The sequence below is a fragment of the Pelmatolapia mariae genome, linkage group LG6 (genome assembly GCF_036321145.2).
Source record: "Pelmatolapia mariae isolate MD_Pm_ZW linkage group LG6, Pm_UMD_F_2, whole genome shotgun sequence".
NCBI lineage: Eukaryota > Metazoa > Chordata > Actinopteri > Cichliformes > Cichlidae > Pelmatolapia > Pelmatolapia mariae.
The window spans coordinates 35699909-35727670 of NC_086232.1; the positions used below are offsets into that span (position 1 = coordinate 35699909).

At 39.2% G+C, this 27762-nt stretch overlaps 3 protein-coding genes across 3 annotated transcripts in view; all 3 read left to right on the forward strand.

Annotated features, from left to right (window-relative positions):
* Positions 1–291: 291 nt before the first annotated feature.
* wbp1lb (WW domain binding protein 1-like b) lies at positions 292–18782 on the forward strand. Its single transcript, XM_063476763.1, has 4 exons — positions 292–689; positions 7372–7474; positions 11089–11250; positions 15180–18782. Exons 1-4 carry the CDS (start codon positions 540–542, stop codon positions 16010–16012), a joined length of 1248 nt encoding a protein of 415 aa, XP_063332833.1. The 5' UTR covers positions 292–539; the 3' UTR covers positions 16013–18782.
* A 762-nt stretch (positions 18783–19544) lies between these two features.
* On the forward strand, positions 19545–25099 carry as3mt (arsenite methyltransferase). Its single transcript, XM_063475476.1, has 11 exons — positions 19545–19654; positions 19976–20024; positions 20831–20958; positions 21038–21188; positions 21462–21598; positions 21689–21758; positions 21876–21957; positions 22035–22166; positions 22609–22748; positions 22835–22957; positions 23809–25099. Exons 1-11 carry the CDS (start codon positions 19638–19640, stop codon positions 23914–23916), a joined length of 1137 nt encoding a protein of 378 aa, XP_063331546.1. The 5' UTR covers positions 19545–19637; the 3' UTR covers positions 23917–25099.
* A 789-nt stretch (positions 25100–25888) lies between these two features.
* cnnm2b (cyclin and CBS domain divalent metal cation transport mediator 2b) overlaps positions 25889–27762 on the forward strand; it is a 49223-nt gene continuing 47349 nt past the window's right edge. Inside the window, exon 1 of the mRNA XM_063475477.1 lies at positions 25889–27514. Coding sequence (XP_063331547.1) covers positions 26029–27514 — 1486 coding nt within the window. The 5' untranslated portion in view covers positions 25889–26028. The remainder of the gene's footprint in view (positions 27515–27762) is intronic.

Sequence of the window (27762 nt, forward strand, 5' to 3'; positions counted from 1 at the left end):
TAGAGTTTTGGAACTTTGGTACAATGTAGAACCTCTCTCCCATCACTTTTATCACTTCAAAAAGGCCAAATAAAGGAAAGGACTTACAAAAACACAGACGTTTTTATTTTGCTGTTGAGAAGAACTTGGCTGTTCCGAAGGTATGTTCCCACGAAACTGAGACGTGAACCCAGGATCATAACAACCCCATGCACGGGAGACGCACCGATTAGTGATTGGCCAGACTCTTCCCATCTGGCTGGGGCTGTCCAATCGCTGGTCAATCCGCAAAACCAGTTATGATCCACGGCACCGAACGCCCATCACGTTGTGCACATGCAACGTATAGAGGTGACCACGCCACACCCAGCTGACCGAAGCGGAGTGCCTGAGCTAGGGAACGGCTTGTATAACAGCTGTATCAGTCAGTGGCACCGACAGCAACCAGTTGCGTTAGCATCGTTTTTTGTAATGCCCAGTACGCAAAGGAGGCGGTGCTTACAGCGGCCTCGCAACGCGATACGGGCCGAGAAATACTTAAAGATAGTCGAACACAGTTTATGAAAACAAGTGTTTTGCATGCCTATGTTTCTGTTGTAGTCAGAGCCCCCTTTGGAGGAATGAGAGGCGAATGTTCGGGTCTTAAAATGGGATTGTTTTTGCACGCTGTTGGCTCTGTCACCCCCACCGAGTCCGCAGCAGCCGACACGGTAAGGTTGCTCACTCAAAAACAAGGCTTTCTCAGATAGCTAGCTAGATAGATACCGGGCTAAGGTAGACGACTATCCGAATAGGGAATTTTTATTCTGCTTTATAACAAGCTCGCCTAGTCTTTGATGCATTTTTAAAAATCTGCTGTCGTTGATATTTGCCAGCTGCAACTCTTACCGTGTTGTCAGGAAATACGTTAGCTGCCTGCTTGCTAACTTACTTCGGCTGCTAGCTTCGGCAGCTAACGCACCGTTGAAGTAAAAAAACAAAGATCAGTGAGTCAGGGCCTTGGTCTGTTTTCTTTATGATAGGCGGATGACATTTTAGCCAGAAGTGAGTAGCACGATTAGCAAAAGCAGTTCTTCATGCCTGACTGCTACCATAGCAGTAAACAGAATAAAATCGTCTGACTTGGATCAAGAGCGGTGTAGTTACCAGCAACATAAAAATAGCTCGTATGAACTTCACTCGGTAATTAATCTGTGTCGAAGAGCTATATATTATTATCACTGTCTTGGCTTCGTGGTAGTCTGCTCCCATTATTTCAGTCTTTGGGCCTTGATGTTTTCCTTTTACAAAAATGAATGTAAAACATTGGGAGTAGCTTCGTGAATAGAACAGAACTGGATTCTTAAGTTTCTTCGTTTTTACGTAAACAGTGATGTACAGTTTTAACACATACAGTATAAAATCAGCAGTGATTTTTTTTTAAATACATGAACATACATGAACTGTATATCCTCAATAAGAAGGCTTATTACTCTAAAAGGGGTCAAGGGTGATGTTTTAAATGTATTAGTCCTTGTTCTAGATTACATTTATGGTACTTTTTCCCCCACTTCTGAAGGCATGCAGTATTTGCAGTATTAAACCATATTGTTGTATTTTCTATGGCTGTACTTATATACACACAAAATATATTTAGAAACGAAATTAGCCTTGAACATATGACTTTTCAGTGGTAAGATAAAAACGTAAAGAGAACCCTTGGTGTGTTGAGACGCCAGAGCTGAGGTCTATAATGCATGGCATAGTGTCATAGACACACCAGAAATGCATCTTCACGAGCTTGAACTGAACTGCATTTGGTAGCTGTTTGCTGCAACTTTTAAACGACGTCCAAAGAGATCTTGATACAAGCGTAGGAGGACATCATTGGTCTGTAAAATCAAAATTAAACTATTCTAGAGACAGCAAAAACTGAAGGAGTGGCCAAATCAACAGTTCATTCTTAAGAAGAAGGAATGCACCAGCCAGCTCAGCAACCCCAGAAGAAATGAAAGACCACAGAAAATGACTAAAGCGGGTGATTGCAGTACTCTTTGTGCTGGCCAGGATATGCACTTAAAAACATCTAGACATGGAGGAAGGTGTATTATTGTCAAAGTCTACAATCAAGAACATGATGGCCAGATTTGATTTGACAAGCGCCTGTCCAGTAATGAAAAAAGAATAGAAAAAACACTGGAAAGATTAAACCAAGATTAACTTCTACCACAATAATGGGAAGGCAGACGTGGTGAAAGAGGTTCATTATCTGAAACGTACAATATTATCTGTCAAACGGTGTGGAGGCCACTGTCAGCATGTATGGCTGTAAGTGGAGCTGGGTTACCAATTTTTATTAATGATATCACTGCTGATAGACGTATCATGATGAATTCTGAAGTTTACAGGACTATACTCTCAGCTCAGATTCAGTTAAATGCTTTAAAACTGATCCAAAAGGTCAATCATCTAACACATAATGCAAAAGCAACCCAGAAGTTCCCCAAGAGAGAAAAATGGGAAATTCTTTAATGACCCCATAGTTGTGCTTTTAGTTACAGAATAAAAAAAAAAAATAGGCAGAGAGAGACACAGACAAGCAACAGGTACTTTTACTCAAGTATTTAAAGTTGTTACTTTGTTTCATTACCTTTAAGTCTGAAAATGGGGGGAGTATTTATAAAAATGTAATTTCCAAACATTTAATTGAATATTTAAAGTCTCCACTTTAGTTGTTTAATTTAAAATATACCATGGTGCAAAATGTATTCAAATATATTGTTCTTTATTTTCAAACAATCCTATGGACCTCTTTGTAGTCTAGGTTTACCCTGTCTTTGATATATCCTGTACTGCTCTAGCCCTTATCACCAGAGCAAAATACTGCAACTGTCACTGTATAAATTAGCTTATTGGTATGTTGTTGTTTTTTCAGGACAATGTCAGTTATTAATAAGTCCTTTCAGAAAGTAAACACGAATGTATTTGTCCCAATTGAGTATTCAGCTTTTTATGAAACTTGCTCTGTTTGACAGACTATGTAGAGTACAAGTGGTGCTGGAGCTCTAACTTCTTCAGATTTTTGTTTTTGTGCATCTTGGAAGTAGGTGAAATTGTTTTGGAAACATACTCTGTTTCAGAAGTCTGTTTTTGACAGCACGCTTGACTGGTTTGAAAGTGCCAGCTAATGTTGGTGCTCTGTTGGACTTGTATGTTGTTGATTATTTAAAAAAAAAATATCTGAAGGAGCAATGGTCTGCTGTAATTTTTTTTTTCATTACCTTGTGAGTGATTTGAGCTGCTGTCAGGTAGGAGTCAACTGGATTTGCTTCACACAGTGAGAAGTCTCACCAAGTGAAAGCTACAGTTCACTTGTGTGCTTACAAGAAAAGCTCATGGAGGAAATATTTGTTTTCATTTTCATTGAAAATTAACAGTGTTACAAAGAGTCTTCACCCAACTAACAACTCAACAACCAATCACAGAAAGGCTGGCTAGAGCCTAGCAAAGTTTTATTAATCAGGAGCAATGTGACAACATAATGTGAGCACTAAATGTGAAGTTTGAATTTAATGGGCATTCCTGTGTGACCAGAATCGTTAACTCGTTGCTTATGTCCAGTAACACTTCCAGGAAGGGTTTTTTTGTACTCAGTACTGGCAAGAAAAAAGAAGAAAGGGAAAATTATTACCCTACTGGTTTAAATACTTAATTTAGGTTAAATTCTTCACAAGTTTTGACATGTGTAGTGTAATAGATTATGAGTAAGTTCAGCACTTTGGGAGTAAAGTAATTACAGATGGCTACTATTATCACATGCTTTATGTCTTTATGTTATCAGTGCACGTGTGTGCAGGTAATTTGCTGACAACAGAATTATAAACTTAGTAGATGCAATAGATGCAGCACAAGACCCCAACTATATGTGCCATGTGCTTTCACACCTCCAAAACTTAATATGGTGATTTCAGGTATATTGTATCTGTTTCATGTTATTATAATAAGTGATTATGTTGATTACCATTTGGCAGCGGTTCATAATAAGAGTTATTCTCTTCATTATACAATGTAAGTTTGAAAAAAGGTCCATTCACACATCAAAATTACAAAAAAAAAAAGGAAAAAAAAGACTTCCCAGGGTAGTGAAAGACAAAGCTAAAACTTTAAGCTTGACCTGCATGAGCTGTCACTCTGATGTTTTAATGGGTGGTAGGGTGGTATTCATCACTGCTAAAAGTCTGCGATTCTTTGTTTCTTTACTTAACCGTTTAAAGGAGTAGGAGAAACAAAAGGCTAAAAAGGCACGTGGTTTGGCTTTTCACTGCTATTTTGACTTAAAGCCTTTTCAAACTGGCCCTAAATCCTGCAGTCCCTCTCAATCATAGGGTAAAGTAAGGGCAGCCTTTGAGACTAGGATCCTTGTCCCCGTCCATCTCTTGCTTTCTTCACACACATAAGCACCCTGAAATGTTTATTTTGCCCTCCCTTTTTTCAGTAAAATAATTTCCTAACAGTGGAAACACGGTCATCAGGTTTAAAAAAAAAAAACCAAAAAAAAAAAAAACACCAGCCTCAAAAGCTTAAAAGGTCTTCCCTAGCCATGGGACTCTTCAGAAAGAATTAGCATCAGTAATACCTCTGCACTGTATAAAATGAGAAGTTTCTGACATGGTAATGTTGCAAAGTGTAGCTTACGCTATATTGGAAGACATCAGATGTAAAGCCAATCATAGATAATCCAGTTTGTAATTTTAGAATTAACAACCTCTTAAACAGCCAAAACAGTTGTATAAATTTTTGTATAAATGTTTTCTTTTGAGGCAAAGCTTTAGCTGCTGTGAACATACTGTTTGTTAACTTGGAGATAAAATTCAGCAACTCTGGTTTACTAAACTCTCCTCCTAAGCTGCGGCACCTTTCTCGGGTGCATTCATAGCATTTACGGTTGCTGCAGGAGTTTTTTGTTATGCATAACCTTCATGACTATGAAAGGGTGCCTTTCTTTGTTGTAGGACAGACTAATAAAAGGGCAGCGAGGTCCTTGCATGCATCGTCTGACTTGCCAAGTCCTACAGGCCTGAGCTAAGTGGATCAGCTCTGATTGTGCAGTCAAGATTTAAGAAAGAACTGCTGCCTTGTATCTCCAGTAACAGTGTCTGATTGTCACCAGCAGATGTTTGAACTGGTCATTTCAGCAAGTTCTCATTAATAAGCTTAATTTATTTTCTGATGCAACAGTAATCTCAGAGACAGTAACCAAATCTGCCTTTAATCTGCAAGTGTGGCATAAGAGAGGTGGATTGTCTCATTGTCTCTGTTGATTGCTTGGATTAGAGACAGGGGAATCTCACTAGTCCAGATTCTTTGCTCGCTCACGGTCTCTTAGGGTGACTAAAAAGTAAGAACTGGGAGTGCTCTCAGATGTTTTTTTAGGTCTAGTTTGTGGAAAACAGATTAGTTCATGCATGTTCATGTTAAAGACTTAACTATAGTACTTTTTCCTGTTAAACTGTTTTGTAAAATCTTGAAGCCCCCTCCCCATTCATTACCCCATTCTTTGCATGCAGCACTGATGACTGAACACTCAGTGCTGAAGACCCAAACAAACTAGATGGTTATCTCTACTGAATTGCAATAAAAAGCCCAACCCCAAAGGAGCACAGCATATGGTTGAGATTGGCTTGTGAAAACAGCTAATGTTATCAAAAAACAAACTTAAGGAACAGAACATCCAGTAATTATTACACAGAATTAAAGCTGTGGAACTGAATTTTAAAAAATGTCATGTTGATGAAGCCGAAACGGCTGACAATCCATCAGATTTGAAGTCGGGGCTATAATTTTATGTCAGCAGTTTGTTTTGTGCTGATCTGGTATTTCTTGTGTGACAAATAATACTTGTGTGTCTGGAGTTTCTTTGATTTTCTTTCGTTCTCTCCCTCCCTCATACTTAACACACTTCTCACCACTCTGCACAACTTATTTTCATGCAGTGGCTCAGCTAGCAGCTCGCTCTCCACTGCTGCTTGGAAATTTCCGTAAAGCAATCCTTGTCCACTGTTTGGGCCTGGATTGGAGTGGGCCGAGGGAGTGTGGGAGGGGTGTGTGTGTGTGTGTGTATGGTCTACAAAGACGGAGAGGAAGGCTGTGTGAGAGGGTGAGAGTATGCTTGAGAGCTGTTTGACTTTAATGACCCATGTGGTAGAGGAAACCTGTCTAGGATTTGTGGACCCATGATCATCATGCCTCTCAGTCGGGGACCTGCACTGGTAATCTGCAGAGAGATAGAAAATCCAGATATAGAACTTTGGTTAGCTAATCATTAAGCTAATCTAGAATAACTGATCTACTTGGAAAAGTTTGTAAAGCTGTCTCAAGGTTTTTGATTACAATGCTCTCTCCTTTTTTTTTTTCTATAGCGATCTGTCTTCTCTGTTTATTTCACAATGGAAGTTTTTACAGGTTTGGTGGCAGCACACTAACATGTTTTGTAAAGTTAACTGTTGACCAGGCTGCTAGTTTGCTATATTGACTGTTAAAACATGCAACCACATGCCTGGAGTGGAGACAAGTGCCCTATTTATTTTGACATTATCCTCATTCTCATTTGGCCTTAGCTGAAGTTTGAATTTAAATTTCTTTTCTTTTTCACTGTTCTGGGAAGCATACTGGGTGGTTTTTGTGCTGACTGTGATTCATACATTTAGACTTGATATGTGTCTTAAACATTAGTGAAATTCTAGTAGTTTCCAATAAGTGATTATGACATGTTTAGTTCAGAACAAATATAAATGTATGGCTTCTACATTATCTGCAGTGTTATTATTAATATTCAAAATGATAGATCAGGGTTAGCTGTGGGTTTTTTGTTTTTGTTTTTTGTTTTTTTGTTGTTTGTTTGTATTTTGTTTTTTTTTTCCTTCTGAATTCTTTCTCATATTAAAGTATCAGGATTCTGTATCACCACTTCACTCTAAGAAAATAATATTGGCTGATATCAGATTTAAAGTAGATGTACATGTCATTGTTCTGTTGGCAAGTGAAAATAAGTAATTGATTTTGATATTTCTTTTTTTCTTTGTGTCACAAATGTGGGGATAATTAACCTATGTCAACCAAATTTTCAGAAAGATTAACAAAACCCCAGATAGGGTCTATGCTTTAGTAAGCTGACTAAAATTGTATATTTATATCCATAAGTATGGAGAACTTAAAGAACATAATACTCCTGTCGGTGGCAGTGATGACCATGTTGTTCAAACCAGTTTCATTTTGTAGACTTTTTTATCGTGTTATAGGCTCAGATAATTTTTATTTCGTTTTTGTTATTGGACGTTGTCATTGTTGGGATAAATAAGATGGATAAATAAATGGCTACTAACAAGTGACTGCATTTCTTTACTTGTTTTGCAGAGCCTGCTGCACTGTGAAGGTGTTAACAACCAGAGCTACATCTGTGAGTCTGGACATTGCTGTGGGGAATCTCAGTGCTGCAGTTACTACTATGAGCTTTGGTGTAAGTCTAATTTTCTTCTTGTGTGTTTAATCTTAATTCTTAAACCTTTCACTCTGTGGTAGGCACTAATAGACAAGGTATGACAAAAGCAATCATTGTAATATTAAGCTGATGCATTGTAATAAGGACTGAAAGAGTAATGGGACAAATACACTTAGTACCGAAGCAAGACTGGGACACATAAAATGTGATGCTTAAAATTGTAGTTTTGTCGTCTGTCATGGCCCAAAACAAGGTTAGACGTCTTGAAGTGGGGTGTCATCCTCAGAATTTAATTTACATTTTGTTCTTAAACTAAGACTGAACTGCCAGCAACAGTGAGCAAACTCTCATGGTCAGATGGAGCAGATCATGTTCACCAGGTTAATGTATTTATAAGGGGAAAATTTGGGATGCTGGAAAAAGTGCTTGATAGAAATAAAGTGCAAGAGGACAGACAAGGATGAAAGGGTGCAACGCTGGCATAATGAGTGAGTCCAGTTATAAAATCTATAGGGCTTGCCTTGTTTCATGTTGTAACCTGTGCAATTTGATATTAGCAGTTTAACTTGTTTATTATTACTATGTCTAAATGCATATTCAGCATTCATCATCTCAATTCTATTATATTTTAGGCGCACCTGTGTAGTTTTAGTCTTAGCTCTCTGTAGTCAGAGGTCACAGATTTGCAGGAACTCTCTGAGTGCAATGTAATCAACATTGTGATATCATGGCAGGGACTGCTGTTAAGATAAGTAGCAGATACAAGGATATCACCATTAAAAACATAGTGAAGCTTGTGCTTTATTGAGAATTTCCTGTACAGTGTTACACGGGAACACTAATGTTTAAATTAAATTGAACTAAAATTGGTAATGTTTTCTTCACATAAAGATTCTTAATAGGTACTCAAACCTTTTTTTTAACCATGGCATGCACTCAGTTGGATAATAAAAATGGCTTATCAGCTCTCATAGATCTACAAATTATGTAATGGTGAAACTGTTCTTGTTGCTTATCAGCTGGCACTGTTGAAATAATCTAATACTCTAGTGTTTTAGTCAGGTACTTTGCCATTGATTCTGCATATCTGTTGAATGTATTGGGTGTTTTAAAGAAGTTGGAGGAACAGCTCAAAGGACAAAAGTTTTCCATAGGTGTTCATCTGGGTCCCAAACCATATAAGCAAAATCATCTTCTAAACCGTTGCAGAGCTACTGCATCAATGTTTTTTCCCTTAATTTGTCACATATCTGTATATGCCCTGCTGGAAATGGTGACTACTAATGCAGAGTTGCACTATCTGCCTTAGTGCATTTATGTTTGGTAAATTTGATGTCTTGCCTAGCCACAGTTGCAAAAAGGTTGCCTCAAGGGCAAAAGTGAGGTATAGCAATTGGTGTGGGCTCTCTGTAAAAATAGAGGGAGTTATATTACAGCATTAATTATTCACTGAGGACATGATGGGGAGTAAAATGCAGCTTGCCAAAAAATATTGACGTAATGAACTAAGATTCTTCAGTGCCCTAAATAAAAGAAAATGTCTCACGTTGCATCCAAGACAGTATTAGCAAATTACTGAAGTTCCTGCTCTCAGTATTGGTTTATGCAAAGGGCCAGCAGCCATTGAATGGTGGACTGTATCGTTTACATTCCTATTTTCCACAGACATAGATGGCCTTGCCTTGTTGTCCTTGAAGTGAAGTTTCCTAAATTTTTCTGTGATTATGTAGTGGCAGTCTGCTTATTTCAAACACACCCTAAAAACTGTTTGAGATCTTTTGTTCTGTTTAGACCAAGCTCAAAACAGATCAGTTTCAAAAGTCCTTTATAGAAAATGAGAACTTGATGTTACAGGAAGAAAAAAGCACAGTTGATTAATCACAGTTTTCTGGGAAATCTGTGGGTTTTTTGTCCCCAAAGAACTCCATCCACTGCAGGGCTGGGTGATATGAGGAACATCTAATATCACAGTATTTTCTTTTGGCTATATCACGATATGTTTAAGTAACCTCCAAAAACAAATTTTATTTTCAACTATATAGTGCCTAAAATTGTACCGGTATACTAATTGAAATCTTTTTTTAACCATCACTTACACACAAAGTTTTTCACAAATGACAATACTGTCACAGCATGTCTTTTTCTGTGGTTTTTGTGGTACTGCTGTTATCCGTGGTGATGCACACCTGATTACTTTCTGATAAATTCCATGATGTGATCTTGCAGTCCTTGTGCAATTAGATCTCCTGTGCGATCCTCAGAGAAAAAGCTTGTTTGGAGGCAAAAGCTTTTTAACTCCTAAGATGTGGCTCATATGTGCGGCTGAGCCACAGATCCGTAGTTGTTGATAAGAAGGTCACGCTTATTATTAGCTGTTAGGCTATATTTTCTATTACTGAAATGTACATCTCTGATAGAAGCCATCTCTTTCGCAATATATTTTGTTGCTGCGTCTGTGATTTTCCCCCCACTTTGTACTTTTTTTGGTGATATGGGATGGCTTTGGCAAACAAACACACCAATGTGATCTGCTTCACGGCTGGTTTATTTAATGTTTTCTTTGGTGTGTGGAGAGACTTAGTTTAAATCATTCTTCATTTTGCAGTGGATGACTTTTCAGGTGGTGGTATAAATTTGTGGCACTACAACCTTTTGTGGCAATGGTTTTATGGCATGTTTTGCAAATTACTGCCTTTTTTCGACGTCCTCCTTGTGAAGTCCAAACCACTGCCAGATTATTGTTCCAGTGCTGTTTCTCTTTGGAACTAGCTAATCTGACTCCTCTTCAGTTACAGTCTAATTCCTTCACTTGTCTGAAACGCCTGCTGTGGCCATATTTTTTTATTTTTTTCCCCTATCTGGTAAAATATAAACACACATGCTCAGCACAGAAAAACACAAAAATTTCCAGTTGGAATTGGATTAGTGATCCATTCGCAGCATTGGGTAGGGGGTGTGTGTTCACAGTGAGTTACATGCAGACAGCTTAATATTGCCATGGCAATTTATACTCAGCGGCTATGATAGAGCCATTTTAACCATCGTACATGTAAAAACTTTTCATACATGAAGTATATGTGATATATCACCCACACCTAATCCAAGTCAGCTTTCTTTTATAATTTTTTTTATGTTGATGTCCTGCAAACCTCAACATTTTGAAATGGATCCAGTTATTAGCACTCATTATACTATAAGGTCAAAACAGAATATTTCAGGCTAAGTAGCATGAAAGACGTCTATATAGTATGCCTTCCATACTATGTAGAAATTTGGGTGCTGATGTCATACAGCTCTGGTGCCAAATTGAAAATCTGTCAGTACTCTGTTGTACTGATAAGAAGGAACTCTGATGTTTAAATGGATTTTCATGGTGTAAAGCTTATAATGCAATGCATACATAGTTGTTTATAGTATATAAGCGTGTGGATGTTTCACTGTGTTGAACTGTTTGATCTGCAATGTTATATTTGTGTTAGCAGCAGGCACTTGTTACATCACCACATGGATAATGAAGAGCACATTTTTGCCCACTTTGAACTATTTAACTTGTTTGTTTTGCTTAATATTAAAAAAGTCACATTATTTTCACATGTATTAACTAAACTAAATTGCTCTTCCTCTGATTTTAGGGTTTTGGTTGGTGTGGGCAATCATCTTCATTTTAAGCTGCTGCTGTGTATGTCATCATCGCCGCACCAAACACAGACTACAGCAGCAACAACGGCAGCACGAGATCAACCTCATTGCTTACCGTGAAGCACACAACTACCCCTCTGTGCCCTTTTACTTCAGTAAGCTCTGCCACTCGAACATACACCCACATTATATAAATCTTAAAAAAAACAACGAAATCTGATGTTGATATTTTTACTATTTATTAAGCGTATTTTTTTTATCGTAACTAAGCAATTATGTATTTAAGGTTTCATCATTTCATTGGTTTGCATGAACAGTTTCAAGTGAACTAGAGTTGGTTATAGTGGTGAACATAACAAATGAACTCTGCAGTGTTTCTGAGCTCTCCTTAAGGAGATGATGTGTCTTTGTTGTATTTAAAGCAAAAAGCCTAAAATAAAGTAATTACTGTTACTTTATTAATCCTTTAGGATCAATCCAAAAATTGTGAACTAGTTTAAGACTGCTCACAGGAGTTTAAAACAGGCTCAGTTTCCTATTATTTGGTAAACAATCCAAAGTTTTGAGAAATCAGTGAACATGGAATTAAGTCAACTGGTATCAGCTCTAGAATTACAGTAAGAAATGAATTTGAGATTTTTTTTCTTAATAGTGATGGTTATTAAATGGAACATGAGTACACATACGCATCAATACAGTACAGTTTGTACAAATGATAAATACTGTACTAAAACTAGAGCTGCAACAATTAATCGAGTGATTCGATAAAAATTTCTCGACACAAATTCTTTGCTTCAGTGTTTCATTTACAGTGTTGGGTAAGTTACTTTAAATTAGTAACTTAGTTACATTACTAGTTACTTCTCTAAAAAAGTAACTCAGTTACTTCAAGTTACTCGTTACTTTCAAAGTAACTAGTTACTAGGGAAAGTAACTTTGGTTTTACTCAGAATTCTCTTGTTAATGTGTTGCTTCCGTAACTGGATACCCAGCAAGTTTGCCAGTCTTCTAGCTTGCTTACTTGCCACAGTGCACTGTGCCACCTACCAATAGAAAGGAAAAAATAATGTGCAGATTTCCACGAGAGAAATCCCACGCCTGGACCGTCGTTGACCGCCGCCATGATTCTAGCCTGCTTTTTACATCCAACACAAAAACTGCAGTCGTGGTGCTTTTGATTGTACTCAGAACTTGGAAATTCTGCCTTCTGAATAGGAAGATGTAGGTAACACCAGACTGCAGATGAGCTGCATACAGAGCTGGACTTGGACAAAAAAATTGTCCCGGGCATTTTGACTAGAGACCGGCCCGCCATTATAGGAAAAATCATAAAGCCTTTGAATGAAAACAAACACTGTTGTGACAGTGATGTACACTGTTCTGATGGTATATATGTATGTAATGCCCTACCTGGCCCCCCTGGCAAAACTTTGCTAGACCCGCCCCTGCACAGTTACCAGCTGTCAGCTACTTAGAAAAGGATCCTGGTGTTATTTGTCTCTCAGAAACAGTTCATAACTTCCCTTCAACTCATTCATGTCACCTAAAAGGTAAACCTGTTTCTCCATCACCTGTTCAGCTCTGATGACTCAGTAAGGACATCTCCTGGTTTCATCTTCATGTTCCCCTCTCACCAGATAACCAAACTGATATCATGACCAGCAGCTTTACAGCTGTGGCTCCAGCAAACATCAGCTGATACTAGAAATTAATATTAAATAAATTCTAACAACAGCTGATCAAGCTTAAACGTGCTGCTGTTGTTTAGCACAACATCCGCTGGTTTCCTCTTTCTGGCGCAAAGTGGGCGATAAATAAACAAGAGAGAAAAGCCGATCAGCTGATCATTGATCAGTTTCGTGATTGAAGTAGAAACGGGAGAGAATGAGAGAAGAAGAGGCAGCTGTGCAGCTCCAGCTTTGTGTCTTTTTCATTGTAGCTGAAGTCCGGGACAAATCGTGTTTCTTTTCACCTCAGTACGAAACGCGTAATATTTTCTCTGAATACCAGACGATTCTGTCTTTTAGGGGACGGTTGGCAACTCTAATAATTAACCGTATGAACAAAATAAAGTTCAACATCAGTAACATCAAAGCACCCACCCAGCTGTATAGAAACTCCATCATGCTAGCTAGCACGCAGTACGAAAATGTCAGCATAACGAAAATAAACTGCACCTAAACTTGGTTTATATCTGACTCCGATAGACTGCAGGTCATAACTTCTTACCTGAAGTTCAGTTCACCTGACACGCGGACCGGCGGCCGCTTCGGGTCTCTGCTCTTGCCTCCCTTTTCCTTCATCCACCTGCTGGCTTCCACCACTTGCTAATGTTACTGAATCTGTGGAAGCTCCGCGATATCCACCACACGAAGTAACGAATAACGAGCCTATCTAAATCCCAGTAACGAGTAACGCGTTCCTGGTTTTGGCATAATAACTAGTTACCGTGCTCGTTACCACAATAATAACGTAGTTACTGTAACGCGTTACTTAATAACGCGTTAGTCCCAACACTGTTCATTTAACACACAGATCTGTAGCATGCCAAACAGACCTGCAATACAAACATATTTGGGAGCAATGAAAAGTTTGACAACATTAAGCCCACACACAATGATAACACAACGGCAGCAGAGATGATGACACTGGCACAGTTTAACGTGGAGTCGGTACAGAGCAAACAGGTGGAGCCGTTACTAAGACAGTGAGCTCAGGTTGAGTGAAAGAAAATGTGTTTCTAGTATCCATAACAGCAGCGCTGTTTACTGGGTAAAAAGCTCGGGTTCTTCATCAAAGCACCTGATCAACAAACTCCCAAGGTGATAAAAAGCAAACTTTGTAACTGCTCCCTCCACCGAAGTTTGTTTTGTACATAGAAAAATCAGCTGGAAGTCAACAGAAGTTTATTGGAAATATGCAGATCAACTGTTAACTTGGTGTGATGCCATGTTTAAAACACAGAGGTTGCTGTATAAGTTGACTAACGGTAGCTGTACTATTTTACATTGAAACGATACCTGCTGCAAACAGGGGTCAGTCTAAAGGGGGGCACTGGGTGTACTAAACCATATTTAAGGCGTTCATAACATTTTGCAGATTAAAAGTGAAATAACATAAAATATTGTGCTAATTAAATTGCATTAAGTAAAAATTGAAGCTTTTTTTTAACAAGCCAATCGAAAGTACATTGACCATTAAAAGTCAGATGCAGAGTAAAGGTACATTTTTTTTTTTTTATGCCTTTAATTTAGATTTCAAATATATCTTATTTTACTGACTTTGACCTTTGGCTGTACTTGAGATTCTTTATATATTTTTACACTTAAAATGTTTTCTTTACAAAATAAAATTTAATATGGCACATAAATACAAAAAAATTGTTGTTTTTTGTTTTGGTTTTTTTAACAGCTGTTTGCATTAAAACATTGGAATTTCTAAAATGGACACAAATGAGCAGTTCATTTAGAAAAATCTGTGGGTGTTTTTTAACTTTTGAGTATTTATTATTGCTCATTAATAAGAGAAACAAATTCCTTATCTGATTACTCGATTAATCAATGAATGAATGAATAGATTACTCGATTACTAAAATAACTGATAGCTGCAGCTGCTTTACTGAAAACACTGCACATACTATTCTTAAACTCGTTTAAAAAATGGCTTTGCACCTACTACGCAGTGGAACCTGTCACAGATGCAGTTTACAGGGAACTCTATCTATGGTTCCACATGTTGTGGTGTTGCCAGAACCTTCCCTGTTTGCATGCTTTAGTTTACAGGAAATGACCAACATTGTTGTCTTGGTACCTTGCCACTGTTGTAACGTGAAATTGCAATGGCCCTCAGCACACACTTGACCCACAAATAAGCTTTTGTTGTCACATTTTTACCCTATTGCTTTGTTTTGGAACTGTTTGAATTCTGGTCTGGGGAGTTCAGTTAGGTCAAAGTGTCTTCTTTTTTTCTTTTTTTTTTTGGCAGGTCAGAAACCTGTGTGTATAATCAGTGGTGTGCATGGCATGTATTTATTTATGTGCTTTTTATAGCCTTTTTAAAGCTTTTTTTTTTTCTTTTCCTATAGGGTTTCTGCCAAACTACCTCCTACCTGAATATGAAGAGGTGGTCAACCGGCCGCCGACTCCTCCCCCTCCCTACAGTGCCTTACACACTGGCCCATCCTCAGTGGCTTCTAGTCCACTGGCTCCTGAGCAGCAGCAAGGACACTGTACAGCCATTCAGCCTTCCCCAGTTCCCCCAGTCTCTGATAGCCTGTGTTGTAGGCCCACCATAGAGGAACCACAACCTCCCACTTTAGACTTGAGGCCAAAGCCTGACACCAAGTCCGTGCAAACGGCACAAAATTCAGGCGTGATACTGCTCTCAGAAGGGCTTAGCAGAGAGGGACTCGCCAACCAGGAAAAACTAAGCGAAAGTGGGGATGACTCCTGCAAGAACCCCCTGCTGAAGGATCTCAGCCTGTCAGATGGTAGTGTTGAGGACAAAGAGCGACTCCCCAGTGGAAGGAGGCGGCGAATTACAGGTGATTCTGGGATTGAGGTGTGTGTGTGTGGCACACGTGGGAGCAGTGGTTGTAGTGGAGCTGGAAGTACAGGCCAGGAAAGCAAGGAGTTAAGGGAGCTAGAGAGCCTTCTGGGGCATGAGAAAGCTGACGAGGAAGAGGAGGAAGCAGGCGAATTCTGTGACAGCTGCAGCCATCAGGCCTCCTTCAGTGTGGAGGAGGAGCAGGCTCTTGGGGAAGTTGATAGGCGGCCTGGATGTGGGCCAACAGGAAGTCCCCAGCCAGCTCACCAGATAAGTAGTGGCTCCCTAAACCCTCCTTTGTGCCTCCTCCTCCACACCATCAATGAGCAGGAAGGACCAGCACACAGCACCAGCACTGAGCCACAGGGCTGAAGCAAAGTTAACACACCTTTGTCACGAGGGAAGGAGAGCACTACACTGTTTTTGTACTTCAGGAAGTGTTTGCTTTCTAAGTCTTTTTTATGAATGTGTGCATCTTAGATAAAACAAGTGAGAAGTGAGGGAGCAGCAAGTAGGATCTCTGCTAAAAATTCTCTGAGATCCAGAGGTTGAAAAAGCACGCTCCTGTGTGGAACAGTGGCCTTAACCTGTGTATTTTGGGTTATATTTGGTCTGTAAGGCCCTTTAATATCCTGTGGCAATTGGGACTTCAGACTATGCACACAGAGTCCTTCATTTGCCCTTCTCATACAACAAAAGCTACTGACACAGTCATGGATATGATGGCTGAAGTTGTGCTGTCAGAACAGGACGTTCACTGCCTAGGATGAATGTAGCTCTCTTTGCCAGGTGCTTGCAACAATTCTGCAAAGCTGTTTGTTCTCTGCAGGTAGTGAACTATGTAATAAAACAACACACAGCAGGAACATTTTTGGACAAGTATGTGGATTTACCCAAAGTATGTGTTTATGTAAGCTGATATTGTACAGGGATGTCAGAACAAGACTTTGTGGGATGTCCTGTTAGACTCATGTTTCTAAAGTGCTTTTTCAGCAGTTCAAAACCATGCTGCCTTTTGTCTGTTTTTGTTGCTATGTAAGTCTCACTAGTGATAGGGAAGTGTTAGTGCATTAACAAATCTTCATGAGAACAGTTCCTCTTTTGCACAAATGGTATTTATCTTGCAGATGCTAAGGTTGTTTAAATCTAGTCTTAAATTAGCAGTAGATGATTACCTTCTTACAGTTTTGTTGTAATGTGTGAGAAATGGACCTCTGAATTGTTAGTAGGGAATGCAGCAGATTTGTTTTGTATACAATCATTTTTAAAATTAATTTGTTGAATGTTTGTAGTATGTGCCTACCCCCTTAAAAATGCAGAAATTTGATGGACAATGATAGGCTTCCATTATGTTGAGAGACCCGGAGAAAGCAGGTACCAAAAACATGAACCGAATGTTAAGCTTCATAGAGATTACACGTGAGATGGGCAACATCACACCTCACATTTTAAAGTCACTTTAACGAATTACCACCTTCACCAGCTTTACAGTGAAAAAACATCATAACTTTTAACACTATTTGTATTGAATTTTCATATCACCACAGTTTTGCCATTGTTCAGCCTTGCTATTCATACAAGAAACATTTAACGTCTCATTGAAGGGCACATTAAGGCTAATTTTCGTCAACTGGAAAAGTGACTTCTTTTTTTTTTTTTTTTAAACCAGGGTTTATATTTCCAGTCATCTGCATTTGTACTGTTCAATCAAGAAAGGAAATGTTACTTTTAATGTATATATGTTTTCTTCATTTAGACATTCATCCCGTATAAGTTTGTATTAAAATGAGGATTTAATAAAGGCTATGGTTGTGAAGCAAACAGTTTGCACACAAATGACTTTTAACATAAGTATTTAACCCAACAGAGCAGTTTGAACCTGCCTTTCTCTGTTTGCATGTTCTTTCTGAGCTTGTGTGGTTTTCTTCATGGTGCTTCAATTTCCATCTTTGGTAAATTTACATTTCTATCCCTAAGTTTGAGTTTGAATGGAGACGTGTCCAGGATGTACATAATGTCTGATAAGGCAGGCTCCAGTAACCTTGTAACCGTAGTTGGATAAGCAGTCAAAAAATATATATACATATATATATTAGTGGGCAGATTAGAGATTAGTTTCTTATTAGAAATGAGCATAAGGTAATGAAATAAGTCATTGGCTGTTATGAATACCAGAGTATCTTAAAAATAAGCGATTGCACAACAGGATCTTTATGAGACTATTATGGTACAGCATGGTACAATATGTATCATGCTGCACTGTTGTTACAAAACAAAGACAATGTGGTAGAGGAAAAAATATATAGTTGTCAGTTCCTGTTATTTTAGGAGTTTGAATTCTGACAATCTAGCCTTCTGAGCTTCTAGTGGTATGCCATAGATGATAAACACAAATAAAAGATGCCTTGTGAAACCTCCACAAAGAAATCTATGTCTAATCTCTTTAAGTAGCCACAACTGATGAGACGACACCATTATGCCATGTAATTAATCTACTTGGAGTACCTGAAAAGATGCACAAATTGCAATTCTGCAAAGCACAAACGTTTCAGCCGTTAGTTTTACGGCTCTAGGAGAAAATTGTTTCCCAGAATTTCCAGCACAAAAGGAAAGTAACTTTCTGCAAAAACAGTTAAGCTGATTGACTTTTGCCCATCAAAGCCTAAACAAACTCGAAAGTGCTTTATCCGTTAATGCTTTCTGCAAGCTAGAAGATGTCATTGTGTAATTGTGGTACATGTAGTCGAAAGATGAGCTATTTTTCATATTGTCTGATTCTTTGAAAAAATAACGGAACTGTATAAAATCTCAAAACCACTTTATATTACAAATCATGTACAACATTCTGTAACATGTTCATGAACCAAATAGTTGCTTTAATCATTTTTATGAAATCATTAGCTTTATCATTATGGACAGATTCTTTTTTTTTTCTTCTTGTGCGTATTGTTTTTTTGTTGAGAAAGACTTAAGTTCTTCTGAGACTTAAACTGAAGTTGTGTGAAGGGTACGTTTGACTAACAGTACAGTAGGTAATTTGTTAACAAGATCAGGGGCATCTCGCCAAAGACATTTTTCTTTCTTCATAAGTGTGTGTGGTTTTGCACTTCTTGACATAAGCCATTTATTATGACAACTAAGATGGATGTATGTTCAATAAAAATGCTTAATTGTAGTCGATCACTGTGTCCGTGACTTAATTTCAGAGTGGTTCTACTGAGTGATGTTATTGTAAAGGTCAAGGATCCTAACAAATGCCGCTAATCAGCTGATTGGAGTTTATCCCAGCCATCATTGGGTGAAAGGCAGGGTCCATCCTGGATATGCCTGATGGCATCTCCATCCATCAGGCATATGTGTAAAGTCCCATACACATATAATTAGGATTTTGTACAATATCACAAGCACTCCTTACTACTTTCCCAGAAGGTTGTCTAACTTTGTCAAAATTTGAATTTTGACTTTTAGTAGTCTCCCAGAAAGGGCTATGCTGCTATGCACCTATAATGCTGTGTATGTTCCAGTTTGAAGCTGTGGCACTTTTGCCACATATAATAAAAACGGTTTACTTGCAGGTAACAGCTGTTTTTATTGTAAACTGATAAACCGTCACTGACCACATATGGAAGGCACCTTACCATTTAACAAGAAGGCAATATTATAATATAGTATAATATTATTATATTCTGTAACTCCCAGTTTTAATTATTTATCTATTATTATTGAGCTAAATGATTGGTGGGAGTGTCCCATGCTTCCTCTTAGAAATCCCCATGAAATCGATAGCCTTGTTTCTATTAAATTAAATCAAATGCATTTAATTAATACAGCAACAATGTGAAATGCTGTCACATTGTTGCTGTTATGTTAGGCAGTGAGGCAAGTAGAGGGCGCGCTGGTAAAACAGGAAGTGAAACGCACAGTGTTCGTTCAAAGTAAGGAAACTTGACAGCACACTGAGATTTTCCTTTACTTGGGTAGCGAACGTAATGTAACCATGGACCATGGAAAGAGGTAAAAACAGCCTAATCCTTGTGCATTGTCCAATTGCAAGCTGTAGCTGTTCTGAATTCAGCGAGTGACGTGTGTCAGGTTGAACCTTCACCTTTAATGTTGTTATGATACGTACACGGTTATTTTAAAGAAACAATAGTCATAAAGTGTCAAGTTAAAGACTAAAATAACTTGTGATCTTGTAATGTGACCTTACTTGTAACTAAAGCTACATCAGTTTAAGTCAGCAGAGAACTAGCAGTGACTTGGCGTAGGCTAACTTACTGACGTGTATTTGGAGGGCTAATCTGTAACTCATGTTTTCTTTTTCTTTTTTTAAAGTACGTGTCCAAAGGGATTCTCTGATAGCACGATTCACGTGGATGTGAAGGTAAAATAACACCAGTCGGTAGTGGTACTGCTTATGACAGAGTGTTGTTAGCCTATTTTCAGTATTTATGTAACTGTTAAAACAGATCTGGCCCCTGATGAGTAAATGATCTGTTTGTACAGATCATCTGTCATTTAAAAATAAACACATGTTAGCCGTAGTTGTGCTCATTAAGGTGTCTGTCCAGCAGTTTTGTTCCATTGCTTGTATGGTCAGTTTCCAATGCAGCCTCAGAGTCAGACAGTAAAACCGTTTGTGTCTTTTATAAACCTCATTGGACTTATCTCAGTGCAAAAGAAGAATAGAAATTAGTGTATATATACATAACTATCTATCTATCTATCTATCTATACATACATGTGTATGTATATATATATATATAACAAACAACAACAACACAATCGTTTCCATATTGTGCTTCTCCCCATTTGCCGGTGTTAGCTTAAATACCAAGAGTATCTACAATTGTAAACATGTAAACATGAGATCATGCTGTAACAATGTAAACATTGTATATGTAAGTTGTATTGAATCTGGTTGTCCGTAATTTAGCAGTGTTCAGCATTTTGATGGCTGAGGGATAAAAGCTTAACAGACTAAGTTCCTTAGTCTATTATGTCTTTATGGCTCTGAAACGTCTGCCTGAAGGTAGATGTTCAAACAGTGCATCATCATGGTGAGATGGGTCCCAAAGGATTTTATTTATGTTGCTGAGACAACGGGAGCAAACAAACTGTTTATTTATAAATAAATAGTCTGCTTCATAATGAGGAGCTACTGTTACCAAGATTTCTTTGTCAAAACAGGATTATTATGGCAAGAGGCTGAAGAAAACCTCAGACCTAAAGACCAATGCCTGCGTGGCTCCAGTCCAGCCCACCCCTGACTTCATTCGCCAGGCACTGAAGAAAGTACACCCTGAAATAACTGCTAGGTTAGTGGGTTGCTGACCTCTCTGTTCTTCTAGTCACACTTCAAAATCAGTGAACCTGATATGTTTTTGTCTCCCACAGGTACTATGGCTGTGGCTTGGTTGTGCCAGAATGCTTAGAGGGCTGCAGGATACTAGACTTGGGCAGTGGAAGTGGGAGGGACTGCTATATGTTGAGTCAGCTTGTGGGTGAGAAGGGACATGTCACTGGTATTGACATGACTGATGGCCAGGTATTGAACATCCGTATCGCTGTATTGGCCTTATGATTAATCGGTGCATCCTAGTTGATGGTTAAATGATACTGAATTGAACTCAGAATATCTCCAAAACTTTATTTAAGGCTGGTAAAATCTTCTAAGTGAAAATTTTTCAACTTCTTAATTTGTAAAGACAAAACTCTGTTCTGTATGCATGCATGCCTTAAATACAACCAAAAAGTTTTGGACTTATTGAGTGATACTGATAAATTCTGATAAATACCTTTTTTTCTTTTTAAATTCCAGCTCGAGTTGGCCAGGATCTATGTGGACCATCATATGAAAGAGTTTGGTTACAAGAAGCCAAATATAAATTTTGTCCAAGGCTACATCGAAGCCTTGACCAAGGCAGGTCTGGAAAATGACTCGTTTGATGTAATTATGTAAGATGTCTTACTAATCCTTTTTTGTGTGCAGTTTAACAATATATAATCATAGAATAACAGTTTTGAACATCTTTTGCTTTTGCTTAGCTCCAACTGTGTGGTGAATCTTTCTCCAGACAAGAGGCTGGTACTGACTGAAGCTTACAAAGTACTTAAGGTACACTGCTTCTCATTTTTTAAATATTGTTATTAAATCTTCAATCATAAAACTATGAGAGCAAAGCTAAGCAAATATTTACACATTTACATACACTTTCTCATTTTTCCTCATTAGGATGGTGGTGAGCTGTACTTCAGTGACATTTACAGCAATGGAAGACTAACAGAGGAAATTAAAAATCACAAAGTGTTATGGGGTACGTCTAATTAATATTCTACTGCCATAAATTGACAAGCACCCACCAGATTATCATAGTCTGTTTTATCTTTGCAGGTGAGTGCCTTGCTGGAGCACTCTGGTGGAAGGATCTCCTGCAATTGGCTGAAAAAGTGGGCTTCAGCCCCCCACGGCTGGTTACGGCCAGTGTCATCACTGTTGACAACAAGGAACTGCAGGGCATTCTTGGTTTGACAGCTTTTTTACTTGCTTGACTTTTGCATTATTTGCTTGATACAGAATTACACTCAACAGCCACTTTGTTAGGTACATCTGTTCAGCTGCTTTTTAATGCAAATATCTAGTCAGTAAATCACATGACTGCAGCTCGGTGCACATAGGCATGTCGACATGGTCATGATGACCTGCTGAAGTTCAGACCGAGCATCAGAATGGGGGGAAAAAGGTGATTTAGGTAACTTTGAATGTGGCGTGGTTCTTAGTGCCAGATAAGCTGGTATGATTATTTCAGAAATTGATGATCTACTGGGATTTTCCCACACAGCCTTCTTTGGAGTTTACAGAGCTCTGGAAAAGAGTAAATATCCAGTGACTGCTAACCCTCGTGTATGACATGAAATGTATTTTTATTTTATTTTTTTTACATTTCAATCTTGTGTGTTTAATACAGGTGACTTCAAGTTTGTTTCTGCCACATACCGCTTGTTTAAGGTCCCCAATGGGAACACCAAGAACTGCAAAGTCATATATAATGGGGGCATTACAGGGGCAGAGGATAGTTTCCAGTTTGACTGTCAGTACACCTTCATGGTCTGTATATTCTGAATTAGAATATATATGAGCCTTCTACTCACTTAAACTATACAAATGATTTCAGATTTGGATGTATTTTGTAGGCCAATGAAGTTGTGGAGGTGGATGGAGAGGTGGCCAACATACTGACACATTCCAGATTTGCAGAGGACTTTACTTTCCAGCCACTGGGGGGCCCCACTGGGCCCTGTGGAGTCAAACCTAAGGTCAGTGTTGTGTTTAAATTCTTGGATGTCTCTTTTACACATTAGGGGTCAGTATGTTTCTGGTATCAATTTGTGTGACACGCCCAGAGGGCAGATCGCCTCTGTCAAACTGCGCTCACAAACACACATGCATGTGCTTCTGCATGCTGTACATTCTTGGACGTTCACGTACCCCTCAAACATACATACACACATGCACAAGCACAAGGTCAAGCAGCTGTCTTGGACTCATAACCAGACTGTGGAGTCATGCTGGGGAACCTTGAACAAGAAGGAATGTTCTACACTCAGCTAATAGAATACCATTTTATCAGGGCTTACAATCATTTTATGCACATACACCTCTAACAGCACCGCTTTACATTTTTTTAAAATGAGTACTCTAACTTGTTAACCACTCATTAAAGATTTTTTTTTCTCTTCTGATATTAGAAATAGAAGTAAATTAAAATGGTAAAGGCTTATCAAAATCCACCTCATTATTAACAGTTTGGACTGCCACCTGAATTGAAGTCTCGTCTGAAAGAGTTTTCTCTAATCACTACAGCAGTGTGATGATAATAGTAATAAAAAAAGCCTTTGTTCTTATTCATGGAAAGAACAGCTGCTTTGAAATTGTGACTTAATGAACAACCAGCGACTGATAAAGGAAGCACAGGGCCATAAAAAGACTCCATGTAGAAGAGCCGGTGTTCTGTTATAATGTACCATAATAGTACCTGGATTCACTTCTTCAATTTTTTGACCTTGCTTACAGTGATTTGGGATGAAACACAAATATTACATGATACATACATGTAACTGGGTGCTTGTTCTTTTAATGCTTCTGCTTGGCTGAATTATTCATACAGGCTGGCATTGAGGACCCTTTTGAGCTGGCCCTGAAGTTGGGTGTGCAAGGCCCTGCATCAGCCACTGGGGGATGCTGCAGCACACAGTCTGCTGGCTGCTGCAAATGATGGTGGGAAGAGCACAAAGAAACAGGCTCAGCTTCCTGCCTACCAATAATGTCTACATGTTTGGTGAACTTCCATGAGTATTAATTAATTCATTTTAATTAAACATAATCATGTTCCTCATATATGACCTCACAACTTCATTACATCGACAAACAATAAACACCTTGTGGGTAGATCATAATTTAATAGATACTGGTTGCTCAAACAACTTCACCCACCCAGTGTATAATGGAAACATCTCAGCTAATCAAGTTTTAGTTTCACTTTGGAACACCCTGCATTGCAATTACACAAAGCCATCATTTGCTTCACATACTGAATGACTATGTGAAGGACTACAAGTGTATGGCCTGCAGAGAAATGAGTTCTGCTGATGACTTTAAAATGTTTTATTGTGTAATCAAAGTGTTTGTATTTGAAGTTGCTTCAAGTGCATATGAGGCAATTTAAGGAGCCAGCATATGATTTAGGGTCATAAGGAAAAAAAATCTCACATCAAACAATTTTAGTTTGTCTTATCAGAGTTAGGTGGTTGTTAAATTGTACCAACTATTTTTTAAATTAAGGTTAGGGTGGTTTATTTTGCTATAATGTCAAAGAAAATAGTTAAAATTGAAGAGATATGCTCCCTGCTTCTAGTTTTCAGCGGTACTATACATTGGTTTTGACTGAACTGTTGTTGAATCAAGGGTGATTAGAAGCCACATAACATTTTTGAAGTCTGACACTGGCCCACAGGCCACATGTTGAGTACCTAGACTATAAATTATTTTGCGCAAACAAGATAACAATATCACTTTGAGGGATTTAAGGGTTCTGCAAGTGCTCCCAGTTAATATTTTATGAAAGGATTCAATATGGTAACAATATGGTAACATAATTACATTGTATAGATAAAAGGAAAACTTTAGTAAGGTAAATTAAAAATGCAACAAATTTAAAACCTTTTAACAACCATGAGCAGTATTAAGAAGAGCACCTTCTTCATTTGTGCCTCGTTTTGTCATATGCCTACTTAGTCTAATTAATTTTTTTTACCCATAAAACTGACATTGTTTATTCACACAATACTTTTTACTTACCTTAAAACCTGTGTTTTAGTAAATCGGTGCTTAATGGTTTTGCAGACTGGCTTTAAGATATGCTTCAACAAAAGTGTACAAATTATTTCTCGTTATTGTGATGGTTATGTGTTATTTCTGATAAAACACAATAAATATTAATTAATGAAATGACTCTTCTATTTTCATCTTTGCTCCTATGATGTAGTGCATTATTTCCAAAGGTACAAATGCACATTTGTATTTGGGAAAAGCTTTGATTAAGGGGGCCAGTTCAAGCCATGGTGGTCAGGATCGCTCACTTTAGTTTCATTTAAAGTTTAAAGGGGGAAAAGATAAATAGGCTAATAAGAGATAATTGTATTAAAGAAATTGTTTTTTGTATTACACATCTCAATGACGTACATGTATATGTGTTTAATGGTTTTGACAACTTTAACCTCTTCAAGTTAGTCAGTCTAAGAACATATTACTGTCCCCTGTAATACCTATCATTAAAATGAGACATGATATAGATAGTGCTTCGGAGTTTCAGCATGCAGTATGATGCAATGCGATAGCAGAAAAACAAATTAACATGTCACAACCTTTGATAGTCTCTATATAGATAAAACATGTTGTAGTATTTATTTTAGTTAACCTTTAATCTTTGCACGTGCCTTTTTTAAACATTTAGACCGGGTATTGTGGTTGTCTTTTCTAGCATGATATGTTTTAAGAAGTCACGAGTAAAGTCCTATCTGTCTCCTAACATGAGGTGCACTTGTTTTGGAATTTGATTCGCCAAGGAGGCTGCGGACGCCCCGCCTCCCGGCCAGCGGAACCTCCCGATTGGTCGTCGCCGTCGCCTGTATCGGGGACACCAGGGGAGGCACGAGTTGGCCCGTAAGCCTGCGCTCGCGAGTCATCAGTGTCGGACACGTAGTGGGAACGAGCAGGTCCCGATGCACAAGTCACGGCAACCCTGGGCGGAGATGAAGGCGGACTCCGACTGGCTCTGATTTTTAAAAGCCCTTTTCATTCAGGAGGTTGGTTGCCAGTTGTTATCAATATGGCAGAACCGTTATCCCAAGCACCCACCGCTGCAAAAATGGCGTCACTTAACCGGGTCCGAGCTTTGGCGATGATTTTCTTAACTGTCACTGGCTGCTGTGTCACCCCGACAAGTGGCAAGGAAGGGTCCGAGGAGACCGTCATCATAGGGCTCCGACTGGAGGACACGGACGACATTTCCTTCATGGATAAGGGCTACCTGCGGGTGAGTGAGCGCTCTCGGGTAAAATTAAGAGTGTACGGGCAGAACATCAACAACGAGACCTGGTCCAAAATTGCTTTCACGGAACATGAGCGGAGCCGGGCGGTTGGGAGCATTGACAGCTCCTCGGGGGATAACCAGAGCCAGGAGGACTCGTCCGGCTTGCATCCCTGTGGTTTTAGGACTTCGGATATAATGATATTGCCCTACATCATCCTGAATCGAAAGACATCCGGTATAGTTGAAATTGAGGTCAAACCTCTGCGAAAGACGGAGAGGAGTAAAACGTATTACCTTTGCATCGCCACCTCGACACCAGCCGTGGCCGGGATGCACGACCCGCGGACGGAGAACACCTGGATCTACCACGATGGGGATGACACCAAAGTGATAGTGGTGGAGGAGAAAAAGTTTCTGCTGCCTTTCTGGCTCCAGGTCATCTTCATCTCCATGTTGCTTTGCCTGTCCGGTATGTTCAGCGGGCTGAACCTGGGGCTCATGGCTCTGGACCCCATGGAGCTCCAGATAGTCCAGAACTGCGGCACGGAAAGGGAGAAGAATTACGCCAAAAAAATAGAGCCGGTCAGGAGCCAAGGGAATTATTTGCTGTGCTCTCTTCTGCTCGGGAACGTGTTAGTGAACACCACGCTAACCATCTTGCTGGATGATATCGCCGGTTCGGGCTTGATTGCTGTTGTCATGTCCACCATCGGTATAGTCATTTTTGGGGAAATTGTGCCACAGGCCATCTGCTCCAGGCACGGCCTCGCTGTGGGAGCCAACACCATATTCCTCACCAAGTTCTTCATGCTGCTTACCTTCCCTGCGTCCTACCCAGTCAGTAAGCTGCTGGACTACCTGCTCGGACAGGAGATAGGAACCGTGTACAACAGAGAGAAGCTTCTGGAGATGCTGCGCGTCACGGACCCCTACAATGATCTGGTGAAAGAGGAGCTGAACATCATCCAGGGCGCGCTGGAGCTCAGGACTAAGACTGTAGAGGACGTGATGACGCCGCTGAGGGATTGCTTCATGATTCCTGGGGATGCAACGCTGGACTTCAATACCATGTCTGAGATCATGAAGAGCGGCTACACGCGCATCCCCGTTTTCGAGGGCGAGAGGTCCAATATAGTGGATCTGCTCTTCGTCAAGGACCTGGCCTTCGTGGACCCGGATGATTGCACTCCGCTCAAAACCATCACAAAGTTTTACAGCCACCCGTTGCACTTTGTGTTCAATGACACCAAGCTTGACGCAATGCTGGAGGAGTTTAAAAAAGGTAAGAGAGTTTTGCATCAACCTTTGACACCTGGAATGTGTTAAAGGTTGATGTCTGTTCTAGGCTGGTCTTGCATGACCACACTCTTTGTTGGATAAGGCAAGGTAGATACACGAGTTATGTAATCGTTTATGATGCAAGGAGTCACTGAGTGCATGTGGTGTATCTATAGGTCAAATGTCTAAAATCAGATATTGAGCAATAAAAAGAAGGAAGAGGAATTCCTCAATAAATTTCTTGTACTGGAG